Below are 24962 nucleotides of genomic sequence, written 5' to 3' on the forward strand. Positions count from 1 at the left end.
TCTTGCAGCTTTGGTTGTATGAGATCGTCTGCCTGCTTTCAGTAGGTATTCTGTGAGACTTGGTCTCATGTAGATGTATTTTTGATGTATTTGTGGGAGGCGGTGAGTTCCAGGTCCCTCCACTCTGCCATCTTGATCTCCTCCCTCTCAGTAGCATTTTTAAACTTTATACTTTTACTTCTCTTCTCCCTCAGGTTCTTATTCTTTTTTTAGTTATTGATGTTATAGTATACATATTTCTTATATTGTGTATCCTATAACATATATTGTACTATAATTATTTTTAATATATTTGTTTTTTCACTTTTAGACTAGAGTGAATTATGCACCACCATTACACTATTACAGAACCTAACTTTGACTGTATATTTACCATTAGCAATGAGTTTTATGCTACTTTCTCATGTTTTAATGATGTTAATTAGCATTATTTTACTTCAGTTCAAAGAACTCCCTTTCGCATTTCTTGTAAGGCATGTCTAGTGGTGATGAACTCCCTCAGCTTTTATTTGTTTGGGAATCATGATCTCTTTTCTGAAGCACAGTTTTGCTGGGCATAGAATTCTTGGTTGACAGTTTTTTTTCTTTCAGTATTTTGAATATATAATCCCATTCTCTCCTCACCTGAAATATTTCTGTTGAGAAACCTGCTGATAGTCTTATGGGGGTTCCCTTGTATGTAACTTGTTTTTTTTCTCTCTTCTTTCAAAATTCTTTCTTTGTCTTTACTTTTGACACTTTAATTATAATGTGTCCTGGTGTAGCCCTATTCAGGTTCAACCTATTTGGGGTCCTTTGTGCCTCATATATTTGGGTGTCCATTTCTTTCCCAGTTTTTGGAAATTTTCAGCCATTATTGCTTTAAATGTACTTTCTGTCCCTTTTTCTTTTCCTTCTGGAATTCCCATGATATGGATATTGGGGTGTGTGTGTGTGTGTGTGTGTGTGTGTGTGTGTGTGTGTGTGTGTGTGTTTGTCCCATAGTCCTGTAGGCTTTCTTTCTTTTTCATTCTTTTTTTATTTTTGCTCCTCTGACTGCATAATTTTAAATATTCCTGCCTTCTAGATCACTGATTCTTTATTCTGCATGGTCGAGTCTACTGTTGAAGCTCTCTATTGAGTGCTTCAGTCGTGTTTTTCAGCTCTAGGATATCTCTTTTTAGTGGTTTCTGTTCCTTTGTTGAACCTATTTTGTTCATTCATTGTTTTACTAATTTCATTTGGTCTTCTGTGTGTTCTTGTAATTCACTAAACTTCTTTAAGGAGATTATTCTGAATTATTTCTCTGACACTTCATAGATCTCCATTTATTTTGGGTTAGTTATTTTGCAGCATTTTTAGTTTCATTTGATGGTGTCACATCCACCTGATTTTTCTTGCTCCTTCATTCCTTACTTTGGCACCTGTGCATTTGAGTTATTGGTCTCCTCTTCCAGACTTTACAGGCTCACTTTGGCAGAGACAGTTCTTCACTAGTCAGCTCAGTTTAGGTTTCTGGACATGTCCTTGGGCAGGCAGGATCTGTTTTTGGGCAAGGCCACTGCCCAACCTCTGAGGTCAGGGGAGGGGGTACCACTGGCTATTAACTGTTGGATAGGACTGATAGTGTGGTTCCCTGCCCAAGAGAGGCAGTAGGATATACTCTGTGGTTGTCTAGATTCACTGGTCAGGCTTCCTAGAAGGTCAGAACAGGGAACTTTACTCAGCAATAGCTGGGAGATGAATTCGCTTCCCTGCCCTGACAGGGAGCACATGACCTGCATGGCTCATTGTTTGTGGACCCACATTAAGCAGACTGTGCCCTTAATTCCTTGGACACATGGGGCCACTGGGTTTTGCTCTGAAGATGGGGAAAACCATGGGCTGTGCTCTCTGTTCAAGTGCCACTGTGAGCAGGGTTGTTGAATGGGTGGCACAGCTTCCTGTGTGCTCTGGCTAGATTTGTTGGTTGGGCTTTCTGAAGGCTATATTTAGCAGTGGGCAGGGCTATGAATTTGTGTCCTTGTCCAGGTGTAGTGGGAAAACCAGCTTAGCTCTTTGTTTGTGGTCTTAACTCAATCTAACTGGCACTCCAAGTTTCCTGGCCAAACAGTGCCACAGGCTTTGCTCTGTGAACAATCAACTCTGCCTGCCATACTCTGCTCAAGTGTTGCTGCACTATGCAACTACCAGGTGTTCTGACCAGGCTACTGGTCAGGGGGAGCCGGGAGCTATCCTAGGCATTAGGCAGGGCTATGAACAGATCCCCTGACTGGGTGGAAGTGGGTAGCAGATCAGGTTCCAGGGCTGGCAAGGCTTTTCATCTGAGGACTCAAATCAGGCATTCCTATACCTCATTGACTTCCCTTGTCATACTGTTCCACTGTCCTGGCTCTGCAGATGAGCAAAGCTGCTAGTTGGCACCTACAGGTGCTATAGATGGGAACTCGGCCTGCCAAGATCCAAGCAATGATTGCTGCAAGCCCCTCCTGTCTTCTCTGTCATGATCAGATTCCCAGGGGTCAAATCTCACTCATCCTTTAGGGGCTCCCAGAAGTGACCCACAATACTAGGGGATCTGGATGTCCACTCTAGGCCCTTTTCCCACTTGAGGGACTGTAGGCTCTGGGAAGACCTCTCGGTGTGGTGCTGCACCAGTCTTGGGGAGGGGCAATGCATTCAGTGTATATCTGCTCCTCCTAACCTTCTAATGAGGTCTGTCTTGGTCTCTGGTACAGGGGCTGCTTCAGCCTCACCTCCATGTTCTAGAATTTTCTCAGTGATGTCCATGAATAGTTGCTAGTTGTTCTTCTTGTGAGGGGGAGTGAAGGGGGAAAGACCTATGTTGCCATCTTGGTGATATCACTCCTGTTGGAATTTAATTCTTATTATGGACCTGGAGACAATGAGGGGTGATGAGACAAATGTCCCAGGTATTGTCATTAAAAGTGTCATATTTTTAAATGTAGGGGCTCTTTCATTGTTGCTTTTTTAAAAAAATTAATTTATTTTTGGCTGCATTGGGTCTTCGTTACTACGCACGGGCTTTCTCTAGTTGCGGCGAGCGGGGGCTGCTCTTCGTTGGGGTGCATGGGCTTCTCATTGTGGAGCACGGGCTCTAGGCGCACGGACTTCAGCAGTTGTGGCACGTGGGCTTCAGTAGTTGTGGCTCGCGGGCTCTAGAGCGCAGGCTCAGTAGTTGTGGCTCACGGGCTTTGTTGCTCCGCGGCATGTGGATCTTCCCAGACCAGGGCTCGAACCCATGTTCCCTGCATTGGTAGGTGGATTCTTAACCACTGCTCCACCGGGGAAGCCCTCTTTCATTGTTTAGAGGGAGGCTTACTCTATGGGCAAGGGACGTCCAGGGATATTTGTTCATGTCACTCCAGTTGTTCCCACCCCAAGTTTCAGATTCTGACTCCTTTCACACCAAACATGGTAGGTTTGATAGTTAAATTGGACCTGGAACCCTACAGTACTTATAGCTAGGCCCTGAGCTTGGTCTTCAGCTGTATCAAACCGACAACTGCAGGAGGTGATAGTCACTACAGTGCTCCTGCAGAGGCTTTCTGATTGCCTATTTGCATTGTCAGTTGTTCATTTACAGTTTTTCCGTTCTGTTTTTCATAATGTGCTTCCTCTAGCACTGCCATAAGAAGCCAGTTGACCCCAAAATATTTATTATAGCTTGTCTTTATAACAGTGAAGTGCCTTGATGTTCCTCACAACTTGGCCTCTACCTGCACCTTAACTTATGCCACATTTGGCACAATTTGAGAAATGATGATGTCATTGCATATCATGAATTACCAGTGTCCCATTTCTCCTTGGCAAGGAAGATATTTATGCACTCGTTAAATATGTGACAGCCTAATCACAAGAATGCTTTCCTGAGGGTCTGTTTTCTGTGGTTTCTCCTGATACTAGTTACTGTGTCATTGAGAATCTTGGCAGGAAGCAGATAGCGTACTTACAACTGAGGAATTTGGTTACGTGGCCACTTTGTGAGCTGGGAGGTGGAGTATTATGTGGACTCTCCTGAATGAACATGAGAGCTGTTCTAAGAAATTAGGTAAATGGAACATCATGGTCCATATAGCCAAAAATCTAATGTAAAAATAGCCCTTTTATATAGTTATGGCAGTTATTTAAGAATTATCTTTAAAGCATTCAATTGTTAAATCATGGCAAAGCTAGACATAGGCTCAATATGCTTATATCTCAATAAAATTTCATAAGAAGCTCTTCAGCTTCTTACTTGTCCAATGAACTGTATTTCCATATTCTTAAGTATTTGATAAAACAATAAAATGTTCATAATTAGAAAAATATTACTTTTACCACCCTTCAGTGAATTGTCTTTTATTTGAATTTTCTTTGTTGTTAATGTAGTATCCCAAAGGGATAACCTTGGAGGCATTTTCAATTATTGTCACCCAGATGCTGGGACTCAGTCTGGGCATATCATATGATGACCCAAGGAAATGTCGATGTTCAGGAGCCATCTGCATAATGAGTCCAAAAGCCATGTAAGTTTTTAAAAAATAAGATTTATTTATTTGTTGTATTTATTTTGTTTTAAATAACTGAAGTGAAAAATTTTAGTATTTGCTTATAGCACGAATTAACTATAAATGGACCAAGGACCACAAAAGATAAATATGAGATTTTAAGCCTAAGAGTAGTATGGTGGGAGGTTAGCATTAAGAACAGTCAAAGATAGCAAATCCAGTCTGCAAGATACATTAGCAAAGGAATTCTCCATAGGCTGTGTATTTTAAGAAATCACTTAATAAGGATCTTTAAAAATATGTCGTAGGCCAAAACAAGTGGCCTTTGTTTTTAGACAAAATTTTCTGCTTTGCTTTTAGAGTATATTAATGTTGTGGAAAAACTACGATCTAAAGAATATAATATTTGTGTGACTTTGGATAAATTACTAGGCCTTGCTTAGATTTATTTTTGTCATCTTTAAAATGGGAATAATTATGCCTGTTCTCTTATTTCACAGAGTGATATAAGAATAAAATGAGAAAATAAAATAGGAAAGTGTTTTTTAAATTGTAAAATCCTACAAGTATGTGATGGATTAGTTACAGTGATTTCTAAATTTGCCAGTGTTCCCCACATAGTATATCGTACAAGGGCTACAGCAGATGTCATTAGTATTCTACAGTTTTTATTTGTAAAAAGGGCCTATGTTGAGTATGACCTATTCATAACTGAAGAACAATCAACAGTCAAAAGTGAAAACAAGCCATTAATTTCTGAAAACATGCTCTTTTTATAGTTACTTCTAAGCACCACCTAAGGTTAACTCTTACATTCTAAAAATAGGTCAAACACAAACATATATATTTTTATATACACACATTTTATTACAATTTAGTTCTCCATGGATTATATATAAAAACGATATTTTATATGTATAAAATATTGTATAATTTTATTAAATTAAATGTATAATAAATTAAATATATTATAATAAAATTTATTAAATCAAATATAAAATTTGTATAGCTATATAAGCAATATGAAAATTACCATTCTGGGCCTATTGTCCATTTGGCCAACTATTCTCAAGTATGCTATGACAAGATGTTTTGTGTAGGTCACCCAGAGTCTGGTATTAATGATAATAAAAATAACAGATATTTACATTGTGCTTGCTATGTGCTAGAGACTCTTTCAAACACTTTACATATGTTAAGTCATTTGATCCTCACATCTCTTTAGGGCAGGTCCTATTATTCTCATCTTTACAGATAAGAAACTGAATTATAAAAGGATAACTACCTGTGGTCAGAGAGCTGGTTGTGGCAGTCCTGAGTTTTGAACCCAGGCATTCCGGCTTTAGAATCTGTGTTAATAAACATTTGGATTTGTATGGTGCTTTATGACATTTAAACTGCTTTCATACATATTCTCCAGTTTCTTAAAAAACTTTTGTGATGTGTGTAGAGCAAGTATTATCTTAATTTTTACAAAATCTAACAATTCTAAATGCATACATATGTAAGATATATAAATGAATATATAAGATCTATCTATAAATGTAGATAGATATATCTTTTGCATTTCTAGAGTACATCTCATTCATTATTTTATGTAATTTTCAAAGAAGGCATGTGAGTAAATAAGGCAAATATTATTATTTCCATTTGTCTTTTTCCATGTGTGTTTTTTTTTTTTTTTAAAGCCCTGGAGTACAGAGAGCCTAAATGACTCTACATTGGATATACAGACAATAAGTGACCAACTTCAGCTGATATCAGTAATGTCACCAATGATTTATTGGGTACTCACTATAAGCCAGAGTTAAATTAGGCACTTTACTTGTTTATTAACATTTAATCCTCATAACAACCCTAAGAAGTGGATGGGTACTATCCGTATCTTGTAGATGAGAAAACTGAGACTTAGAGAGTTTGATCACTTTGCTTAAAATCTCATAAGTTACAAGATTGGTACTAGTCAACAGGTTTATCTAACTCAAAGCTTTTGTTATTTTCTCTACTCCATATTGACTTCATATAGAGGACAGTTAATATACTGGAATTAATTTAAACCAAGTAGCAAAAGAACATTAAAATGTATTCGTACAAACTTCATTCTTTAGTTCAGTAATACTTCTAGTATATTATTTTGATGATGCAATTTATATCTACTTTTTAAAAGTGGGTAACTTTTAACATAGTCTGCACAAACAAATGAGTTCAGAAGTGGAGGGAGGAAAGAGCACAGAAAATGGCAAAAGCTATGAATGTAGGAACTTAGGGAAAACTCATGATGAAAGTTTGCTTACCTATCCAGTTGCATCATTTTACAAAAAGGCAAAAACACTTAGAAGTAGTATAGAGTTACCAGTTATCCAAAGAAATTGAATTATTTTATTCTTACTGCTTTCTCTTAATTTCTTACTAAGACCAATTTTATTAAGCTATGGGAATTTGATTGGGGAAGAGGAGATACCATCTTGGAGTAAGGAATACATTGAGGGGAATGTGGGCTTTGGAATCTTACACTTGTTTGCTATTTTTCCTATCCCTTATTTTTCTCATCTGAAAAATGAAGATCATGATAGGTACATCTCACAGTTGTTGTGAGGATGCAGTTAATCAAGTAAGTTATCAGTGTGCTGGTATCTCTTCTTATTTGAGGAGTAGAAAGACCTAGGAGGTATTAAAATGGTGGTGTAGGGATACACAAGAACAGTGAGAATATGGAATGTTGGGAAAGAAGTGTAGACAAGAGACAGACCCTGAAAGAAAAATGAAATACTATAAAATGCTGTCAAGTGCTAACCCCAACTTCAGGAAAATGGTAGAGAGTACAACTTTTTTTTGCATAATTTCCTTCTGTCACATAATTTCTCTGTTCTTTGAATATAGAACTTAGGCTAGTTATATCATAGTTTCAATAAGCCTTTATAAAATAATTTGGGAGCAAAATAACATAGCATTAGAATTTAGAGTGCAAAATTGCAACCAAATGAATGTTAATAAAAACTTCAGATAATTGATTCAAGTAAACTTTGGGAACACACATTCTTAGTTAAGAACTGCCATATGGGCAGCAAAAAGGTGAATAATTAGGGATTAAATACAGTTAACTATAAATAGTTCCCAGATCAAAAATATTATACAGTTTTTTTATTTAAAAGTTTTCTTCACTAAGATCATCAAAATTTATGGTTTATAGTAAAATATCTATTAATATTTAATAGTAAATATTTTATTGAATTATTTACTGTTCAGAGATGAGATTTTGAGTAAAAAGTACCTGAATTTGAAGTCTTAGATAACTGTGTGTGAATACTGATCCCGCTAATGTACAAACTATCTGAGTCTGAGGAGGTTTCTAGCTTCTCTAAACTTTAATTCAGTTTCTATAAAATGTTGATGACAATACCAACCTCTCTGGTTTGTTGTGAGGATTAAATAATCAAGTAAATAAAATACCTGGCTGATAATAGGCACTCAATAAATGTCAGTTACCTCCTTACCTTACAAAGTTGTACTGCATGTGGAGAGTGACTCATCTTATGGAAATATTGTCTGAAGTTATTTTTATTAGTGATATATGGACATAATTATGTTAAATATTGATTAATATACAATTTCTGTGAAATCTTTGAGAAAGCTCAGGACTAAGCCCAGTACAGTCTGTTTAACAAAAGTTTGTTGTTATTAGGAAGAATCAACAGACAGTTGGTTCTATGTTTGCTTAGAACTGTGCAGGTAATAAGTGATACCAACCATAAAGATGACAAAATTCCTGCTTCAAACAACTTACAATTCAATGAATTATCTATCATATTATATATGTAGTACAAACCTATGAATAAACATTGAAAAACCATTGAAATAGAAGAGATTCAAACTTTCAAAGAGTTTGGTTTTAATTTGGTCAAGGGAAGGATAGAGGAAATAGAAGTTTGAAGAGTTGTTGATATACATCTGGGAATTTACATAAATGGATATTTGGTTTTCTCCACGCCATTATTTCAGTTGTATTTCACCTAGGCAGAGGTATCATACACATACATAACCATATTTTTTCTGTATATGCAAGAATTTACATACAACCACACCCAGAAGCTCAAAACTTTCTCTTAGGTAGATTTAGTTTGTAATGCATATAAAAAATAAAATTTATCTATTCTGTTTTTTCTTCCAGTTTTACTGAAATATAACTGACATATAGCACTGTATAAATTTAGGGTGTACAGCATAATGATTTGATTTACATCCATCATGAAATGATTATCACAATAAGTTTAGTGAACATCCATCATCTCATATAGATAAATAAAGAAGTAGAAAAATTTTTTTTCATGTGATGAGAACTCTTAAGATTTACTCTCAACAAATTTCATATATAACATAGAGCAATGTTAATTATATTTATAATATTATACATTACATCCCTAGTACTTACTTATAACTGGGGGTTTGTGACTTTGACTGCCTTCATGCAGTTCCCCTTCCCCCACACATCTGATTTCTTTTTCTATGAGTTTTTTGTTTGTTTTGTTAGTCCTGTTATACAACGTAGTATTTGATATTTCTATACATTTCAAAATGATCACCATGATAAGTCTAGCTATATATCACCATACAAAGATAGTACATAGTTACTGTGTTCCCCATTTTATTTTAAATATTTTACTTTTATTTATTTTATTTTAAATATTTTACTTTATTTATTTATTTTGGCTGCGCTGAGAGGCATGTGGGATCTTAGTTCCCCGACCAGGGATCGAACTGGTGCCCCCTGCAGTGGAAGTGCAGAGTCTTAACCACTGGACCGCCAGGGAAGTCCCCACAGTACATTTTATACCTGCAATTCATTTATTTTGCAGCTAGAAGTTTGCACCTTTTAATCTCCCTCACCTATTTCTTTCCCCCACCGCCCCCACCCCGGAAACCACCTCTTTGTTCTCTGATTCTATAACTGTTTCTGTTTTGCTCTGTTAGTTCATTCGTTTTGTTTTTTAGATTCCACATATAAGTGAAATCATACAGTATTTATCTTTCTCTGCCTGACTTCTTTCACTTAGCATAATGCCCCCTAGTTCCATCCATGTTATCACAAATGGCAAGCTTTCATTCTTTTTTATGGCTATTTTCCACTGTATATGTGTGTGTGTGTATATATATATGTGTACATATATATGTATATACATATATATATATATATATATATATACACCACATCTTCTATTCCCATTAATCTATTGATGGGCACTTAGGTTGCTTCCATACCTTAACTATTGTAAATAATGCTCTAATGAACATAGGGATGCATGTATCTTTTCTAATTTGCATTTTTGTTTCTTCAGATAAATACACAGGAGTGGGATTGACAAATCATATGGTAGTTCTGTTTTGAAATTTTGAAGAATCTCCATACTGTTTTTCATAGTGACTGTACCAATTTACATTCCCACCAACAGTGCATGAGGGTTTCCTTTTCTCCACATCCTCACCAACACTTGCTATTTGTTGTCTTTTTTGGTAATAACCCTTCTGACAGGTGTGAGGTAGTATCTTCTTGTGATTCAGTTTCCGTAATGACTAGTGATGTTGAGCATATTTTCATATGCCTGTTGGCCATCTGTATGTCTTCTTTGGAAAAGGTCTATTCAGGTCCTCTACACACTTTTTCAGTTGGGTTGTTTTATTGATGTTGAATTGTATGAGTTCCATGTATATTTTAAATATCAACCTGTTATTAGCTATGTCATTTGCAAGTATCTTCTCCCATTCAATAGGCCACCATTTCATTTTGTTGATAGTTTCCTTCACTGTACAAAAGCTTTTCAGTTTGATGCAGTCCCATTTATTTATTTTTGCTTTTGTTTCCCTTGCCTGAAGAGACAGATACAAAAAAATATTACTAAGATCAATGTCTAAAGAGCTTACTGCGTGTTTACTTCTAGATGTTTTATGGTTTAAGATCTTACATTTAAGTCTTTAATCCATTTTGAATTTATTTTTCTACACAGTGTGAGAGAGTAGTCTAGTTTGTTTCTTTTGCATGTAGCTGTCCAGTTTTCCCAGCACAATTTATTGAACAGGCTGTCTTTTCTCCATTTTATATTCTTGCCTTCTTTGTCATAGATTAATTGACCATAAGTGTGTGAGTTTATTTCTGGGCTTTCTGTTCTGTTCCACTTATCCATGTGTCTGTTTTTGTGCCAGTACCATACTTGTTTGATGACTGGCACTTTGTACCATAGTTTGAAATCAGGGAGTGTGATACCTCCAACTCTGTTCTTTTTCAAGATTTCTGTGGCTATTTGGAGTCTGTTGTGCTTCCGTACAAATTTTATAATTATTTGTTTTAGCTCTGTGAAAAATGGCATTAATATTTTGATAGAAATTGCATTGAATCTGTAGATTTCCTTGGGTAGTATGATCATTTTAACAGCAATTGTTAATGGGATTGTTTCCTTAATTTCTCTTTCTGATAGTTTGTTGTTAATGTATAGAAATGTGTCACATTTCTGTATGTTAATTTTGTATCCTGCACATTTACTGAATTCATTGATCAGTTCTAGTAGCTTTTTGGTGGTGTCTTTAGGATTTTCTATATATAGTATCATGTCATCTGCAAAAAGTGACAGTTTTCTTTCTTTGTTTCCAATTTGGATTCCTTTTATTTATTTTTCTAGTCTGATTGCTGCGGCTAGGACTTCCAATACTATGTTGAATAAAATTGGTGAGAGTGGAAATCCTTGTCTTATTCCTGATCTTGGAGGAAATGCTTTCAGCTTTTCACATTTGAGTATGATATTAGCTGTGGATTTGTCATATGTTTAGATCTGAAATGAGTCTCTTGTAGGAAGCATATGTATGGGTGTTGTTTTTGTATCCATTCAGCCACTCTGTGCCTTTGATTGGAGCATTTAGTCCATTTACATTTAAATTAATTATTGATATGTATGTACTTATTCCCATTTTGTTAATTGTTTCGGAGTTGTTTTTGTAGTTCTTTTTTGTTGAGGTCCTCTTCCTTTTTTCTGTTTTCTTATGATTTGATGCCTACATTTGGTGTTATGTTTGGATGCCTTTCTCTTTTTTGTGTGTATATCTACTATAGATTCTTGGTTTGTCGTTACCATGAGGTTTGTGTATAGCAATATATATATATGCTTGTTTTAAGTTGCTGATCTCTTAAGTTCAAACACGTTTTAACAACCCTGCATTTTTACTTCCCACCCCCAATGTTTACTGTTTTCGACATCACCTTTTTGTTTGTGTATTCCTTAACTACTTATTGTAGATGTAGATGATTTTACTACTTTTGTCTTTTAACCTTCCTACTAGATTTATAAGCTGTTGATTTATTACCTTTATTGTATATTTGCATTTCCCTATAAGATTTTTTCTTTTGTAATTTTCATGTTTCTAGTTTTGGCCTTTTCTTTTTCACATAGAGAAGTCCCTTTAACATTTCTTGTAAAGCTGGTTTGGTGGTACTCTTATTAGCATTTGCTTGTCTGTAAAACTTTTGATCTTGCCATCAAATCTGAATGAAAGCCTTGCCAGCTAGAGTATTCTTGGTTGTAGTTTTTCTTCCTTTCATCACTTTAAATATACGGTGCCACTCTCTTCTGGCCTGCAGAGTTTCTGCTATAAAGTCAGATGATAGCCTTATGGGAGTTTCCTTGTATGTAACTTGTTGCTTTTTCCTTGCTGCTTTTAATATTCTGTCTTTATCTTTAATTTTTGTCACTTTCACTACAGTGTGTCTTGGTGTGTTCCTCTTTGGGTTGATCCTCTTTGGGACTCTCTGTAACTCCTGTACCTGGATGTCTGTTTCCTTTCCCAAGTTAGGGAAGTCTTCAGCTATTATGTCTTCAAATACAATATGTTCTCTGCCCCATTTTCTCTCTATCTTCTCTTTCCGGGACTACTATAATGTGACTGTTAGTATGCTTGATATCGTCCCAGAGGTCTCTTAAGCTGTCCTCATTTCTTTTTATACATGTTTCTTTTTCCTGTTCAGCTTCAGTGATTTTTCACTACTCTATTCTAGCTCACTGATTTGTTCCTCTGTATCATCTAATCTATTGTTGATTCCTTGTGGTAGATTTCTTATTTCAAGTATTGTATTCTTCATCTCTCTTTGTTGCTTTGAATTTTCTAACTCTTTGTTCATGTCTCACTCTGTTCATCCATTCTTCTCCCGAATTTTTTGAGCATCTTTATGATTGTTACCTTGAACTCTATATCAAGTAGATTGCTTGTCTCCACTTCACTCAGTTCTTCTTTTGGGGTTTTATCTTTTTCCTTCATTTGGACCGTATTCCTCTGTTGCCTCATGTTGCCTAATTTGCTGTTTTTTTTTTTTTTTTTTTTTCACACTACTATAGTTAATTTTATTTGTTCAAGGACTCATCTTGCAAGCATTAAACCAAGCTTGGGCTTTGATTCTGGGAGCCCAGATTCACATACTTAGGAAGATAAGAGTAGACTGTGCTCCACATACAGGGATGAAAACTAAAGGCTCGTGGTTAATCACACTGTAGTTTTAAGTTTCTGCAGCCTAGCAGCCAGAAGTCACAGGTCCTTTAGGTCCTTCTGGATGTCCCAGAGGGTGTCTGCACTTTTCTTGAGTTGTGCAACCTCATCATCCTTCAGCTTCTGGCTGATAACACTGGTTAACCCCCGAGCATTCAGGATACATGGAAGGCTCAAGAAGACTTCATTCTCAATTGCATACATCCCCTTCACCATTGTTGACACTGGGTGAATCCTGGATAGGTTTTTCAACATAGATTCAATAAGATCAGCCACACTTAATCCAGTAGCCCAGTTGGTGTATCCTTTTAGCTTGATGACTTCATAGGCACTTTCAACCACCATCTTGTGCACTTTCTTCCAATTTTTACTATCATTGTCCGTTCCCATTTCTGGATTCAGTTCCTGGAGAGAAACACCTGCCACATTCACCCCACTCCACACAGCCACACTTGAGTCACCATGTCCTCCCAAAATCCATCCGTGGCAGCTGCTGGGATGAATGCCAAGTTTTTCAGCCATAAGATAGCGATATCTAGCAGAGTCCAGATTACATCCACTTCCAATCACATGGTGCTTGGGTAATCCACTTAGTTTCCAGGTAACATATGTGAGAATATCCACTGGGTTAGAAACCACAATTATGATGCAGTCAGGACTGTACTTGACGATCTGAGGAATGATGAACTTGAAGACATTAACATTCCTCTGCACCAGATTCAGACGACTTTCCCCCTCTTGCTGGCGAACTCCTGCAGTTACCACCACGATCTTGGAATTGGCGGTCACAGAGTAATCTTTGTCTGCCACAATTTTTGGTGTCTGAAGGAATAAGCTCCCATGCTGCAGGTCCATCATTTCTCCTTTGAGTTTATCTTCCAAAACATCCACAAGAGCAAGCTCATCAGTCAGAGACTTTCCCAGAATGCTGATGGCACATGCCATACCAACTTGTCCAACACCCACTACAGTGATCTTATTGTTTGGGACCGTTGCCTCTTCATCTGCAACTGGTGCAATCAGTTTTTCCTTAAGAGTTGCCATTGTGCCCAGGGGAGAGAAAGTTCTCGAGACGGTGGTAAGGGTCGCACCTAATTTGCTGTTTTTATTTCTGTGTATCTGGTATTTGGTTGTTTCCCAAACTTGGAGAAGTGACCTTTTGTAGATGTCCTATGCGTCACAGCAGCACATTCCTCTCTGGTCCCAGAGCTATATGCTCTAGTGGTCCCCCTAAGAGGACTGTGAGGGTCCTTCTATTGTGATGGGCTGACTACTGTGGTTGGTCTGGTAGACTTGGCTGGACTGGTCCCCTGTCCAGTTGGTTGCCAGTCCCTGCCTTGTTCGGAGGCTGCTGGCCACTGGTGGGTGGAGCTGTGTCACAAGGTGGCTGACTGTGGAAACCCTTGGGGTCCTGGGGCTAGTGCTGGCCCAGTGGTGGGTGGACCTGGGATTGGGGTGGGTGGCTGTGGGGCCAGGGGTCCTGGATCTAGTATCAGTCTGCTGGTGGGTGGGACCAGTTCCTGACATGGCTTACTGCATGGTCCAGTGTGTCCAAAGCTGTTGACAGCCTGCTAGTAAGCAGGGCTGGATCCCAGGTTGGCTGATGAAGGGGTCCGAGGTGTCCCAGAGCTGGTGTTAATCTACTCGTGTAGCTCAGAGGGTCCTGGGGCTGGTGCTGGCCTGCTGGCGGGTCAACTGGGTCCTGACATGGCAGGCTGCAGGGCTCTGATGGTCCTGGTGGGGCTGGTGTCTGCCCACTGGTTGGTGGGGCCAGAGTCCAGGGGATACCAGGGCTGGTGGGAGAGGTTGTGCGAGTGTTGAGCTGGCTGGTGGGGGAGGCTGGTCTCAGGGAGGCTAGAACTGGCTCACTGGTGGGTCACCCACCCAGGGGTATGGGTCTTGCCTTTACCACGTCTCCACCCTTCCCACCCATCTACTTGTGGTTCCATCTTCATATCTTTAGTTGTAGAAGATCTTTTCTGCTACTCTTCTAGTCTTTCTCATCAATAATTGCTCTGTAAATAGTTGTAAATTTGATGTGCCCATGGGAGGAGGTGAGCCTAGAGTCTTCCTACTCCAACATCTTGGTCATTCTCTAATCTGTCGGTAATTTTTTTTATTGTAGTTGAAATACTCAACAGGAATTCTCTTAACCAATTTTAAATTTATTACTTAACTACAGGCACTATGTTGAACAGCAGATCTCTATAATTTATTCATCTTGTATAACTGAAACTTTATACCCATTTTACAGCTCCCCATTTCCCCCTCCTCCTAGCCCCGTGGTAACTCTGCATCTATGGGTTTGACTGTTTTAAGTATCTCATATAAGTGAAAGCGTGAAGTATTTCACTTTCTGTGACTAGCTTATTTCACTTAGCATAATGTCCTCGAGGTTTTTCTGTGTTGTTGCATATGTCAGGACTTGCTTCTTTTTTTTTAAGGCTGAATAATATTCCATTGCAGATATGTACCACATTTTCTTTATCCATTCATCTTTCAGTGGACATTTAGGTTGACTCCATATCTTTGCTATCGTGAATATTGCTGCAATAAACATGGGAGTGCAGATATAACTTACATATCCTGATTTCAATAGTTTTGGATATATACCCAGAAGTAGGATTGCTGGATCATATGGTAGTTCTAGTTTTAATTTTTTGAGGAACCTCACACCTGTTTTCAAAAGAGCCTGGACCAATTTACATTTCCATAAACAATGTACTAGGGTTCCAATTTCTCCACATCCTCGACAGCACTGTTTATCTATTTTTTAAAGAATCATAGCCATCTTAACAGGTGTGAGGTCTTTTTTTTTTTTTTTTTTTTTGCATTTCCCTGATGATTAGTTATATTGGTAACCTTTTAATATACCTGTTGGTTATTTATATGTGTCTTCTTTGGGGAAATGTCTATCCAAATCCTTTGCCCATTTTCTAGTTGGGTTGTTTAGTTTTGCCTATTGAACTTAATTTTGTTTTAAGAAGATATGTATTCCAGTGAATGAAATCACATGACCTCCTGCGGAATGACTTTGGCCTCTGAGCGCTTGTTATGAACATTTATCATTACCTCTTGAATTTAACATTTTGAAATTAACTTATATAATATAGAATTGTGTTTTCAGAAGTATACTGCCATGACATTATATGGATTCATCTTTAGGCAATCCAGTGGTGTGAAGACTTTTAGCAGTTGCAGTTTGAGTGACTTTGAAAATTTCATTTCAAATATGGGTGCCCAATGTCTTCAGAATAAGCCACAAATGCAGAGGGCTCCGGCAGCAATCTGTGGGAACGGCAGAGTGGAGGGAAATGAAATCTGTGACTGTGGTACTGAGGAAGTAAGTCTGATAATTGGAAAATTGATAAATTTATTGTTTTAGTTCAACTCTTTGTCATAAATGTTATATATCTCAAATATGACTGAGTACTGTGCAAAATATTGGCAGTAATGAAATCAAGGTTGAAATACATACAAGAATATACCATCTAGATTTAATAGGTTGAAGATTTTTGGACAAATATAAGAATATTCCCAAAAAATTATTGCTGACAGGAAAAAAGGGAAGTCTACAATGAGCTTTTGGTTCCAGACTAAATACGTAAAATCTTTCAAACCTGTGCTTAACCTTTGGACATTTGATAAGTGTCTTATTGAAGATTAATGTGGGAGCAGACCATCAAGTACCCTTTAGGGTATTGCCTCACAATGGAATCAGCAGTATGGGGAGGGAAGACTGTTAAAGTTACAGTCTGAACATTGGGTGATTTTGATTACTCACTTGATAGAGAAGCCCTAGAGAAAATATAATGAATGTAAAAGGTCCAGGGTGTAATGCTTCTAGACAGTTCAGTTTTTGCAGCAGTACTGCAAATATCATAAATGTTCATGATCATAAGATAGAAATGATATTAGGATTGGATACATGCATGGGTCAGAACAAATTTGTACTCATATCACATTGTTTTAATACTGTGCCTTTATATTATGTTTCACCATTTGGTAGAACAAGTCCTCCCTTTTTACTCTTCATCTATTTTTAAATCAGTTTTCTTGGAGGCATCATCTGCATACAGTAAAATACAACAAATATAAGTATACAGGTGGATGAATTTTTGTAAATGTACACAAGCATTGGTACAATTCAGATAGAGATGTTTTTTCATTTTTTAAATTGACCTACAACACTGTGTTAATTCCTGTTACACAACATAGTGAATCAATATTCTATACATTTCAAAATGATCATCTTGATAAGTCTAGTTATGATATGTCACCATATAAAGTTATTACATAGTTATTGACTATGTTCCCCATACTGTACATATTATACTCATGACTCATTTATTTTGCAACTAGAATTTTGTACCTCTTAATCTCCCTCACCTATTTCTTTTCTCCCCCCAAACCCCTTCCCTCTGGCAACCACCTGTTTGTTCTTTGTATCTATAACTCTGTTTCTGTCTTGCTATGTTTGTTCATTTGTTATATTTTTAGATTCCACATAAAAGTGAAATCATAGGTATTTGTCTATCTCTGTCTGACTTATTTCACTTAACATAATACCCTCTAGGTCCATCTGTGTTTTCACAAATGGTAAAATTTCATTCTTTTTTTTATGGCTGAGTAATATTCCATTGTATATATGTACCACATCTTCTTTATGCATTTATCTATTGATAGGTACCTAGTTTGCTTCCATATCTTAGTTATTGTAAATAATGCTGCAGTGAACATATGGGTGCATATATCTTTTTCTTTTATTGAGTATCAATGATTTAAAATATTATATTAGTTTTAGGCATACAACATAGTGATTAAATATTTTTATAGACTGTACTTCATTTACAGTTGTTATTTTAAAAAGGGCTATATTTCCCTGTGCTGTACAATGTATTTTTGGAGCTTATTTATTTTATACATAGTAGTTTGTACCTCTTAATTCCCTACCCCATCTTCCCCCTCTTCCCTTTCCCCACTGGTAACCAGTAGTTTGACCTCTATATCTGGGAATCTGTTTCTGCTTTGTCATATTCATTCATTTGTTTTATTTTTTATATTCCACATATAAGTGATAACATAGAGTACTTGTCTTTGTCTGTCTGACTTATTTCACTAAGCATAATACCCTCTAGGTCCATCTACGTAGTTGCAAATGGCAAAATTTTATTCTTTTTTATGGCCAAGTAATATCCTATTGTATATGTATACCACATCTTCTTTATCCATTCATCTGTTGATGGACACTTATGTTGCTTCCACATCTTGGCAATTGTAAATAATGCTGCTATGAACATTGGGGTGCATGTGTATTTTTGAATTAATGTTTTTGTTTTCTTTGGATATATATTCAGGAGTGGAATTGCTGGATCATATGGTAGCTTGATTTTTAGTGTTTTTTTTTGAGGAACCTCCATACTGTTTTTCATAGTGGGAAACTGTACAATGGTTCTCTTTTCTCCACTTACTTACCAACATTTGTTATTTGTGATCTTTTTTTTTTTTTTTTTTTTTTTCGGCTGTGTTGGGTCTTCGTTTCTGTGTGAGGGCTTTCTCTAGTTGCGGCAAGCGGGGGCCACTCTTCATCGCGGTGTGCGGGCCTCTCACTGTTGCGGCCTCTCCCGTTGCGGAGCACAGGCTCCAGACGCGCAGGCTCAGTAGTTGTGGCTCACGGGCTTAGTTGCTCCGCGGCATGTGGGATCTTCCCAGACCAGGACTCGAACCCGTGCCCCCTGCATTGGCAGGCAGATTCTTAACCACTGCGCCACCAGGGAAGCCCTATTTGTGATCATTTTGATGATAGCGATTCTGACACATATGAGTTGACATCTCATCGTGGTTTTGATTTGCATTTCCCTAATGATTAGTGTTGTTAGCATCTTTTCATGTGCCTATTGGCCATCTGTATGTTTTCTTTGGAAAAATGTGTATTCAGGTCTCCTGCCCATTTTTAAATCAGGTTATTTGTTTTGTGGATATTGAGTTGTATGAGCTGTTTATATATTTTGGATATTAACTCCTTATCAGGCATATTATTTGCAAACATTTTCTCAAATTCAGTAAGTTGTTTTTTGCTTTGGTCAGTGGTTTCCTGTGCTGCACAAAAGCTTTTAAGTTTAATTAGGTCCCATCTGTTTATTTTTGTTTCCTTTGCCTTAAGAGACAGATCCAAAAAATATTGTTGCAGTTCATGTCAGAGTGTTCTGCCTGTGTTTTCTTCTAGGAGTTTTATGTTTTCAGGTCTTATATTTATGTATTTAATCCATTTTGAGTTGATTTTAATACATGGTTTAAGAAAATGTTTCAGTTTTATTCTTTTAATGTAGCTGTCCAGATTTCCAGCACTACTTATTAAAGAGATTGTCTTTTCCCCATTGTATATCCTTGCCTCCTTTGTTGAAGATTAATTGACCATAAGTGTGTGGGTTTATTTCTGGACTCTATATTCTGTTCCATTGATCTATGTAGCTGTTTTTGTGCCTGTATCATACTGTTTTGATGACTGTCTCTTTGTACTATAGTTTGAAATCAAGGAGTACGGTACCTCTGGCTCTGTTCTTCTTTCTTCAGATTGCTTTGGCTATTTGGACTCTTTTATGTTTCCATACAAATTTTAGAATTATTTGTTACAGCTCTGTGAAAAATGCCATTAATATTTTGATAGGAATTGCATTGAATGTATAGATTGCCTTGGGTACTATGGCCATTTTAGCAATATTAATTCTGCCAGTCTATGAACACTGTATATCTTTCCATCTGTGTCATCTTCAATTTCTTTCATCAGTGTCTTATGGTATGCCAAATACAGGTCTTTTACCTCCTTAGTTAGCTTTGTTCCTAGATATTTTATTCTTTTTGATGCAATTCTAAATGGGATTGTTTTCTTAATTTCTATTTTGTTAATTCATTGTTAGTGTAAAGAAATGCAACAAATTTCTGTATATTGATTTTGTATCCTGCACTTAACAAAATGTCAGTAAGTACATACCTACCAATAATTACTTTAAATATAATTGTACTAAATGCTGCAATCAAAAGAAACAGAATGGCTGAATGGATAAAACAATAAGACCCATATATATATACTGCCTACAAGAGACTCATTTCAGATCTAAAGACACATGCAGACTGAAAGTGAGGGAATCAGAAAAGGTATTCCATGCAAATGGAAATCAGAAGACAGCTGAGGTAGCAATACTTATGTCAGACAAAAGAGACTTCAAAACAAAGACTGTAAGACAAAGGACGTTATATAATGATTAAGGGATCAATCCAAGAAGATGCAACATTTATAAATATATATGCATTTAACATAGGAACACCTAAATACATAAAGCAAATATTAACAGACATAAGGGGAGAAATTGACAGTAACACAATAATAGTAGGGGACTTTAACACCTCACTTACATCAATGGACGGACCATCCAGACAGAAAATCATTAAGGAAAGACTGGTCTTAAGTGACACATCAGACCAGATGGAATTAAGAGAAGTAAATATAGAACATTCCACACCAAAGCAACAGAATACACATTGTTTCAGGTGCCCTGTAACATCTCCAGGGTAGATCACATGTTAGACCACCAAACAAGTCTCAGTAAATTTAAGAAAATTGAAATCATATCCAACATCTTTTCTGACTAGAATGCTATGAGACTAGGAATCAACTACAAGAAAAAAAGTGTAGAAAACAGAAATATGTCAAGGCTAAACAATATACTGCTAAACAACCAATGTATCACTGAAGAAATCAATTAAGAAATTTAAAAAATACCTGTAGGCAAATGAAAGCAAAATGCAATGAACCAAAATCCATGGGACAAAGCAAAAGCAGTACTATGAGGGAAGTTTTTTAGTGATACAAGCTTACCTCAGGAAACAAGAAAAATCTCAAATAAACAACCTAATCTTACACCTAAAGTAACTAAAAAAAAGAAAAAAACAAAACCCAAAGTTAGTAGAAGCAAAGAAATAATAATCAGAGCAGAAATAAATGAAATAGAGACCAAAAAAATAGATTAATGAAGCTAAGAGGTAGTTCTTTGAGAAAGAGAAAGAAAATTGATAAACCTTTAGCCAGACTCATCAGGAAAAAGAGAGAGAGAACCCAAATCAATAAAATCAGAAATGAAAAAGGAGAAGCTACAACCAACACCACAGAAATTCAAAGGATCATAAGAGATTACTTCAAACTATATGCCAGTAAAATGGACAACATGGAAGAAATGTACAAATTCCTAGAAATGTGCACTCTCCTAAGACTGAACCAGGAAGAAACAGAAAATATGAACAGACCAATTGCCAGTAATGATATTGAATCAGTAATAATATTAAAAAAAAACTACCAACAAAAAATGTCCAGGACCAGATGGCTTCACAGGTGAATTCACCAAACATTTGGAGAACAGTTAACACCTGTTCCTATGATAATAAACGACCATATATATGCATCTTTCCCTGAATTCTTTTCTGTTTATTTGTCTGTCCTTATGCCAATTCCACACTGTCTTAACTAATGTACTTTTCAGTAAGTCTTGAAAACATTGTGTGTAAATCAGCCAACTTTGGTCCTCTTTTCCAAAATAGCTTTACCATTCTAGGACCATTTTATTTCCATGTAAATTGGAGAACCGGCATGTGAATGTAGGGACTTTGATTCGAATTGTATTGTATTCATACATCAATTTGGGGGGAATTACTTTTCTTACCAATGTTAAGTCTGCCAATCGATGCACATTGTGTATCTCTCCACTTATTCCGATCTTCTTTAGTTCTTCAATAGATTTCTTGTTTTGATAGTGTTTAAATTTTTTATTTAACAATTGTATCACAATTGTATTAACAATTGTGTAACAATTAACAATTAAAATTTAACAAATAAAATTAACAATTTTATTTAACAATTTTATACTAACAATAGTATAAAAATTACAGTGAACTTTCCTGAATTCTAGTGTTGATTAGAAGTGCTGCTTTGTTCTTATTTTTAGGGGGAAAGTTTTCTGACTTTCACCATTAAATATGATATTAGATATAAGCTTTTTTAAAAAATAGATGCCCTTTACCATATTGAGGAAATTTCCTTCTATTTCTAGTTAACTAAGAGTTTTTTAAATTGAATAAATTTGAAGTGTAATATTGTAAGCTTAAGTTGTACAGTGTGTTACTGTGATACATTTATATATTATATGATTGCTGATGTAGTGATATTTATTACATTACATAATTACAGTACAATATTAGTGTCTATATTCATTATATTGTGCACTAGATCTCTGTGGCTTATTTATTGCTCGATACAAGTGTGTACCCTTAAATACCATCACTCTTACTCCTCTGCCTCTGCAACCTCTGGTAACCAGTACTTTACTCTGTTTTTCACAGGTTTAAAGATTCCACATATAAGTGATATCACACAGTTCTTGTCTTTCTATGTTTGACTTATCTCACTAGCATAATGTGCTCAAGGTCCACACATGTTGTTGAAAATGGGAGGATAGCTTCCATTTTCATGGCAGAATAACATTCCATTGTGTATGTGTACCAAATCTTTTTTATCCATTAATCCATTGATGGGCATTTGGGTTGTTTCTATATCTTAGCTATTGTAAATAGCCAAGATTTATTGTGATAAATGCATATATCTCTTTGAAATTCTGTTTTCATTTCCTTTGCGTATATACCCAGAACTGGAATTGCTGGATCATATGGTAGGTCTATTTTTAATTTTTTGAGGAACCTCCATATTGTTTTCCATAGTGGACCAATTGGTTGGACCTATTTACATTCCCACCAACAGTGTATAAGTCTTCCTTTTTCACCACATCCTTGCCAGCACCTGTTGTCTCTTGTCTTCTTGGTGATAGCCATTCTGACAGGTGTGAAGTGGTATCTCATAGTAGTTTTGATTACCATTTCTTGATGATTAGTGATGTTGAGCATCTTTTCATGTGCCTGTTGGCCATCTGTATGTCTTTAGAAAAATGTGTATTTAGTTCTTCTGCCCATTTTTAAATTGGAGTGTTTTGTTGTTGTTGTTATCAAATTGAGTAAGTTCTTTATATAGTTTGGATATTAACCCCTTATCTGATATATGGTTTGCAAAAATTTTCTCCCATCCTGTAGGTTGTTTTTTCCATTTTGATAATTGTTTCTTTTGAGGTGCAGAAGTTTTTGAGTTTGATGTCCCATTTGTTGTTTTTTCTTTTGTTGTTTGTCCATTTGGCATCACACCCCAAAATTTATACCCAAGACTAGTATCAATGAGGTTTTTCCCTACATTTTCTTCTAGGAGTTTCATGGTATCAGATCTTATGTTTAAATCTTTGATCCACTTTGAGTTCATTTTTCCGGGTAATGTGGGATAGGAGTCATTGTCATTGTTTTGCATGTGTTTCTCTAGTTTTCCCAGTTGTTGAAGAGAGTATCCTTTCCTCATTGGTTATTCCTGACTCCCTTGTCGAATATTAGTTGACTATATATGCCGTGGTTTAGTTTTGGGCTTTCTGTTCTGTTTAATTGGTTTACATGTCTATTTTTGTCCCAGTACCATACTGGTGTTTGTTTGTTTGTTTTATTATATAAGTTTCAGGTGTACAGCACTATAATTCAACGTCTGTATACACTACAAAGTGATCAGCACCACAAGTCTACTTACCATCCATCACCATATAGTTGACTCTCTTCACCTGTTTCTCTTACCTCCTAACCCCCTTCCCTTCTGGTAACCACTAATCTGATTTCTGCATCTATGAGGTTTTTTGGTTTTATTTTGTTGGCTTTTGTGTGTGTGTGTATTTTTGTTTGTTTGTTCATTTGTTTTGTTTTTAGATTTCAGATATGAATGAAATCATATGGTATCTGTCTTTCTTCATTTGACTTATTTCACTTAGCATAATACCTTCAAGGTCCGTCCATGTTGCAAAAGGCAAGATTTCATTCTTTTTATGGATGAGTAAGTATTCCACTGTGTATGTATACTAGGTCTTCTTTATCCATTCATCCATCAGTGGACACTTAAGTTGTTTCCACATCTTGGCTGTTATAAATAATGCTGCAATAAGCAGAGGAGTGCATATATATTTTCTAACTAGTGTTTTTTTATTCTTTGGGTAAATACCCAGAAGTGGAATAGCTAGGTTGTATGGCAATTCTTAATTTTTTGAGTAATCACCATTGTTTTTCATAGTGGCTGTACTGATTTATAGTCCCACTAACAGTGTACTAGGGTTCCCTTTTTCCATATCCTCTCCAACGTTTGTTATTTTTTCTTTTTGATAATAGTTATTCTAACAGGTGTGAGGTGATATCTCATTGTGGTTTGATTTGCATTTCCCTAATAATTAGTTATGTTGATTATCTTTTCATGTGCCTGTTGGCCATCTATATGTTTTCTTTGGAAAAATGTCTGTTCAGGTTCTGTCCTCGGTTTTTAGTCAGGTTGTTTAGTACTTTGTTATTGAGTTGTATAAGCTCTTTATGTATTTTGGATGTTAACCCCTTATCAGATATATGATTTGCAAATATATTTTCATTCAGTAAGTTGCTTTTTCATTTTGAGATGGTTTTCTTTGCTGTGAAGAAGAATTTTAGCTTGATATAATCCCGTTTGTTTATTTTGCTTTTGTTTCTCTTGCCTTTGGAGTGGGTTCCACAAAAACCTTACTGAGACTGATATCAGTGAGATTATTGCCTATGTTTTCTTCTAGGAATTTTATGGATTCATGTCTTATATTCAAATTAATCCATTTTGTGTTCATTTTTGTATATGGTGTAAGGTATTGGTCTAGTTTCTTTCTTTTGCATATGACTGTACAGTTTTCCCAACACCAGTTGTTGAAGAGACTCTCCTTTATTGTATATTCTTTGTTCCTTCATTGTAAGTTTATTGTCTGTGTATGTATGGGTTTACTTTTGTGCTCTCAGTTCTGTTCCATTGATCTGTGA

At 36.2% G+C, this 24962-nt stretch overlaps 1 protein-coding gene and 1 pseudogene across 2 annotated transcripts in view; one reads left to right on the top strand and one right to left on the bottom strand.

Annotated features, from left to right (window-relative positions):
• ADAM32 (ADAM metallopeptidase domain 32) overlaps positions 1 to 24962 on the top strand; it is a 203511-nt gene that overhangs the window by 84504 nt on the left and 94045 nt on the right. The window contains exons 11-12 of the mRNA XM_082374769.1: positions 4372 to 4508; positions 16176 to 16353. Coding sequence (XP_082230895.1) covers positions 4372 to 4508; positions 16176 to 16353 — 315 coding nt within the window. The remainder of the gene's footprint in view (positions 1 to 4371; positions 4509 to 16175; positions 16354 to 24962) is intronic.
• On the bottom strand, positions 12822 to 14131 carry LOC309619529 (L-lactate dehydrogenase B chain pseudogene; annotated as a pseudogene). Its single transcript has one exon. The product of its transcript is annotated as an L-lactate dehydrogenase B chain pseudogene (transcript).

Source organism: Balaenoptera borealis, assembly GCF_965194805.1.
Source record: "Balaenoptera borealis genome assembly, chromosome: 21".
In the NCBI taxonomy this organism is placed as follows: Eukaryota; Metazoa; Chordata; class Mammalia; order Artiodactyla; family Balaenopteridae; genus Balaenoptera; species Balaenoptera borealis.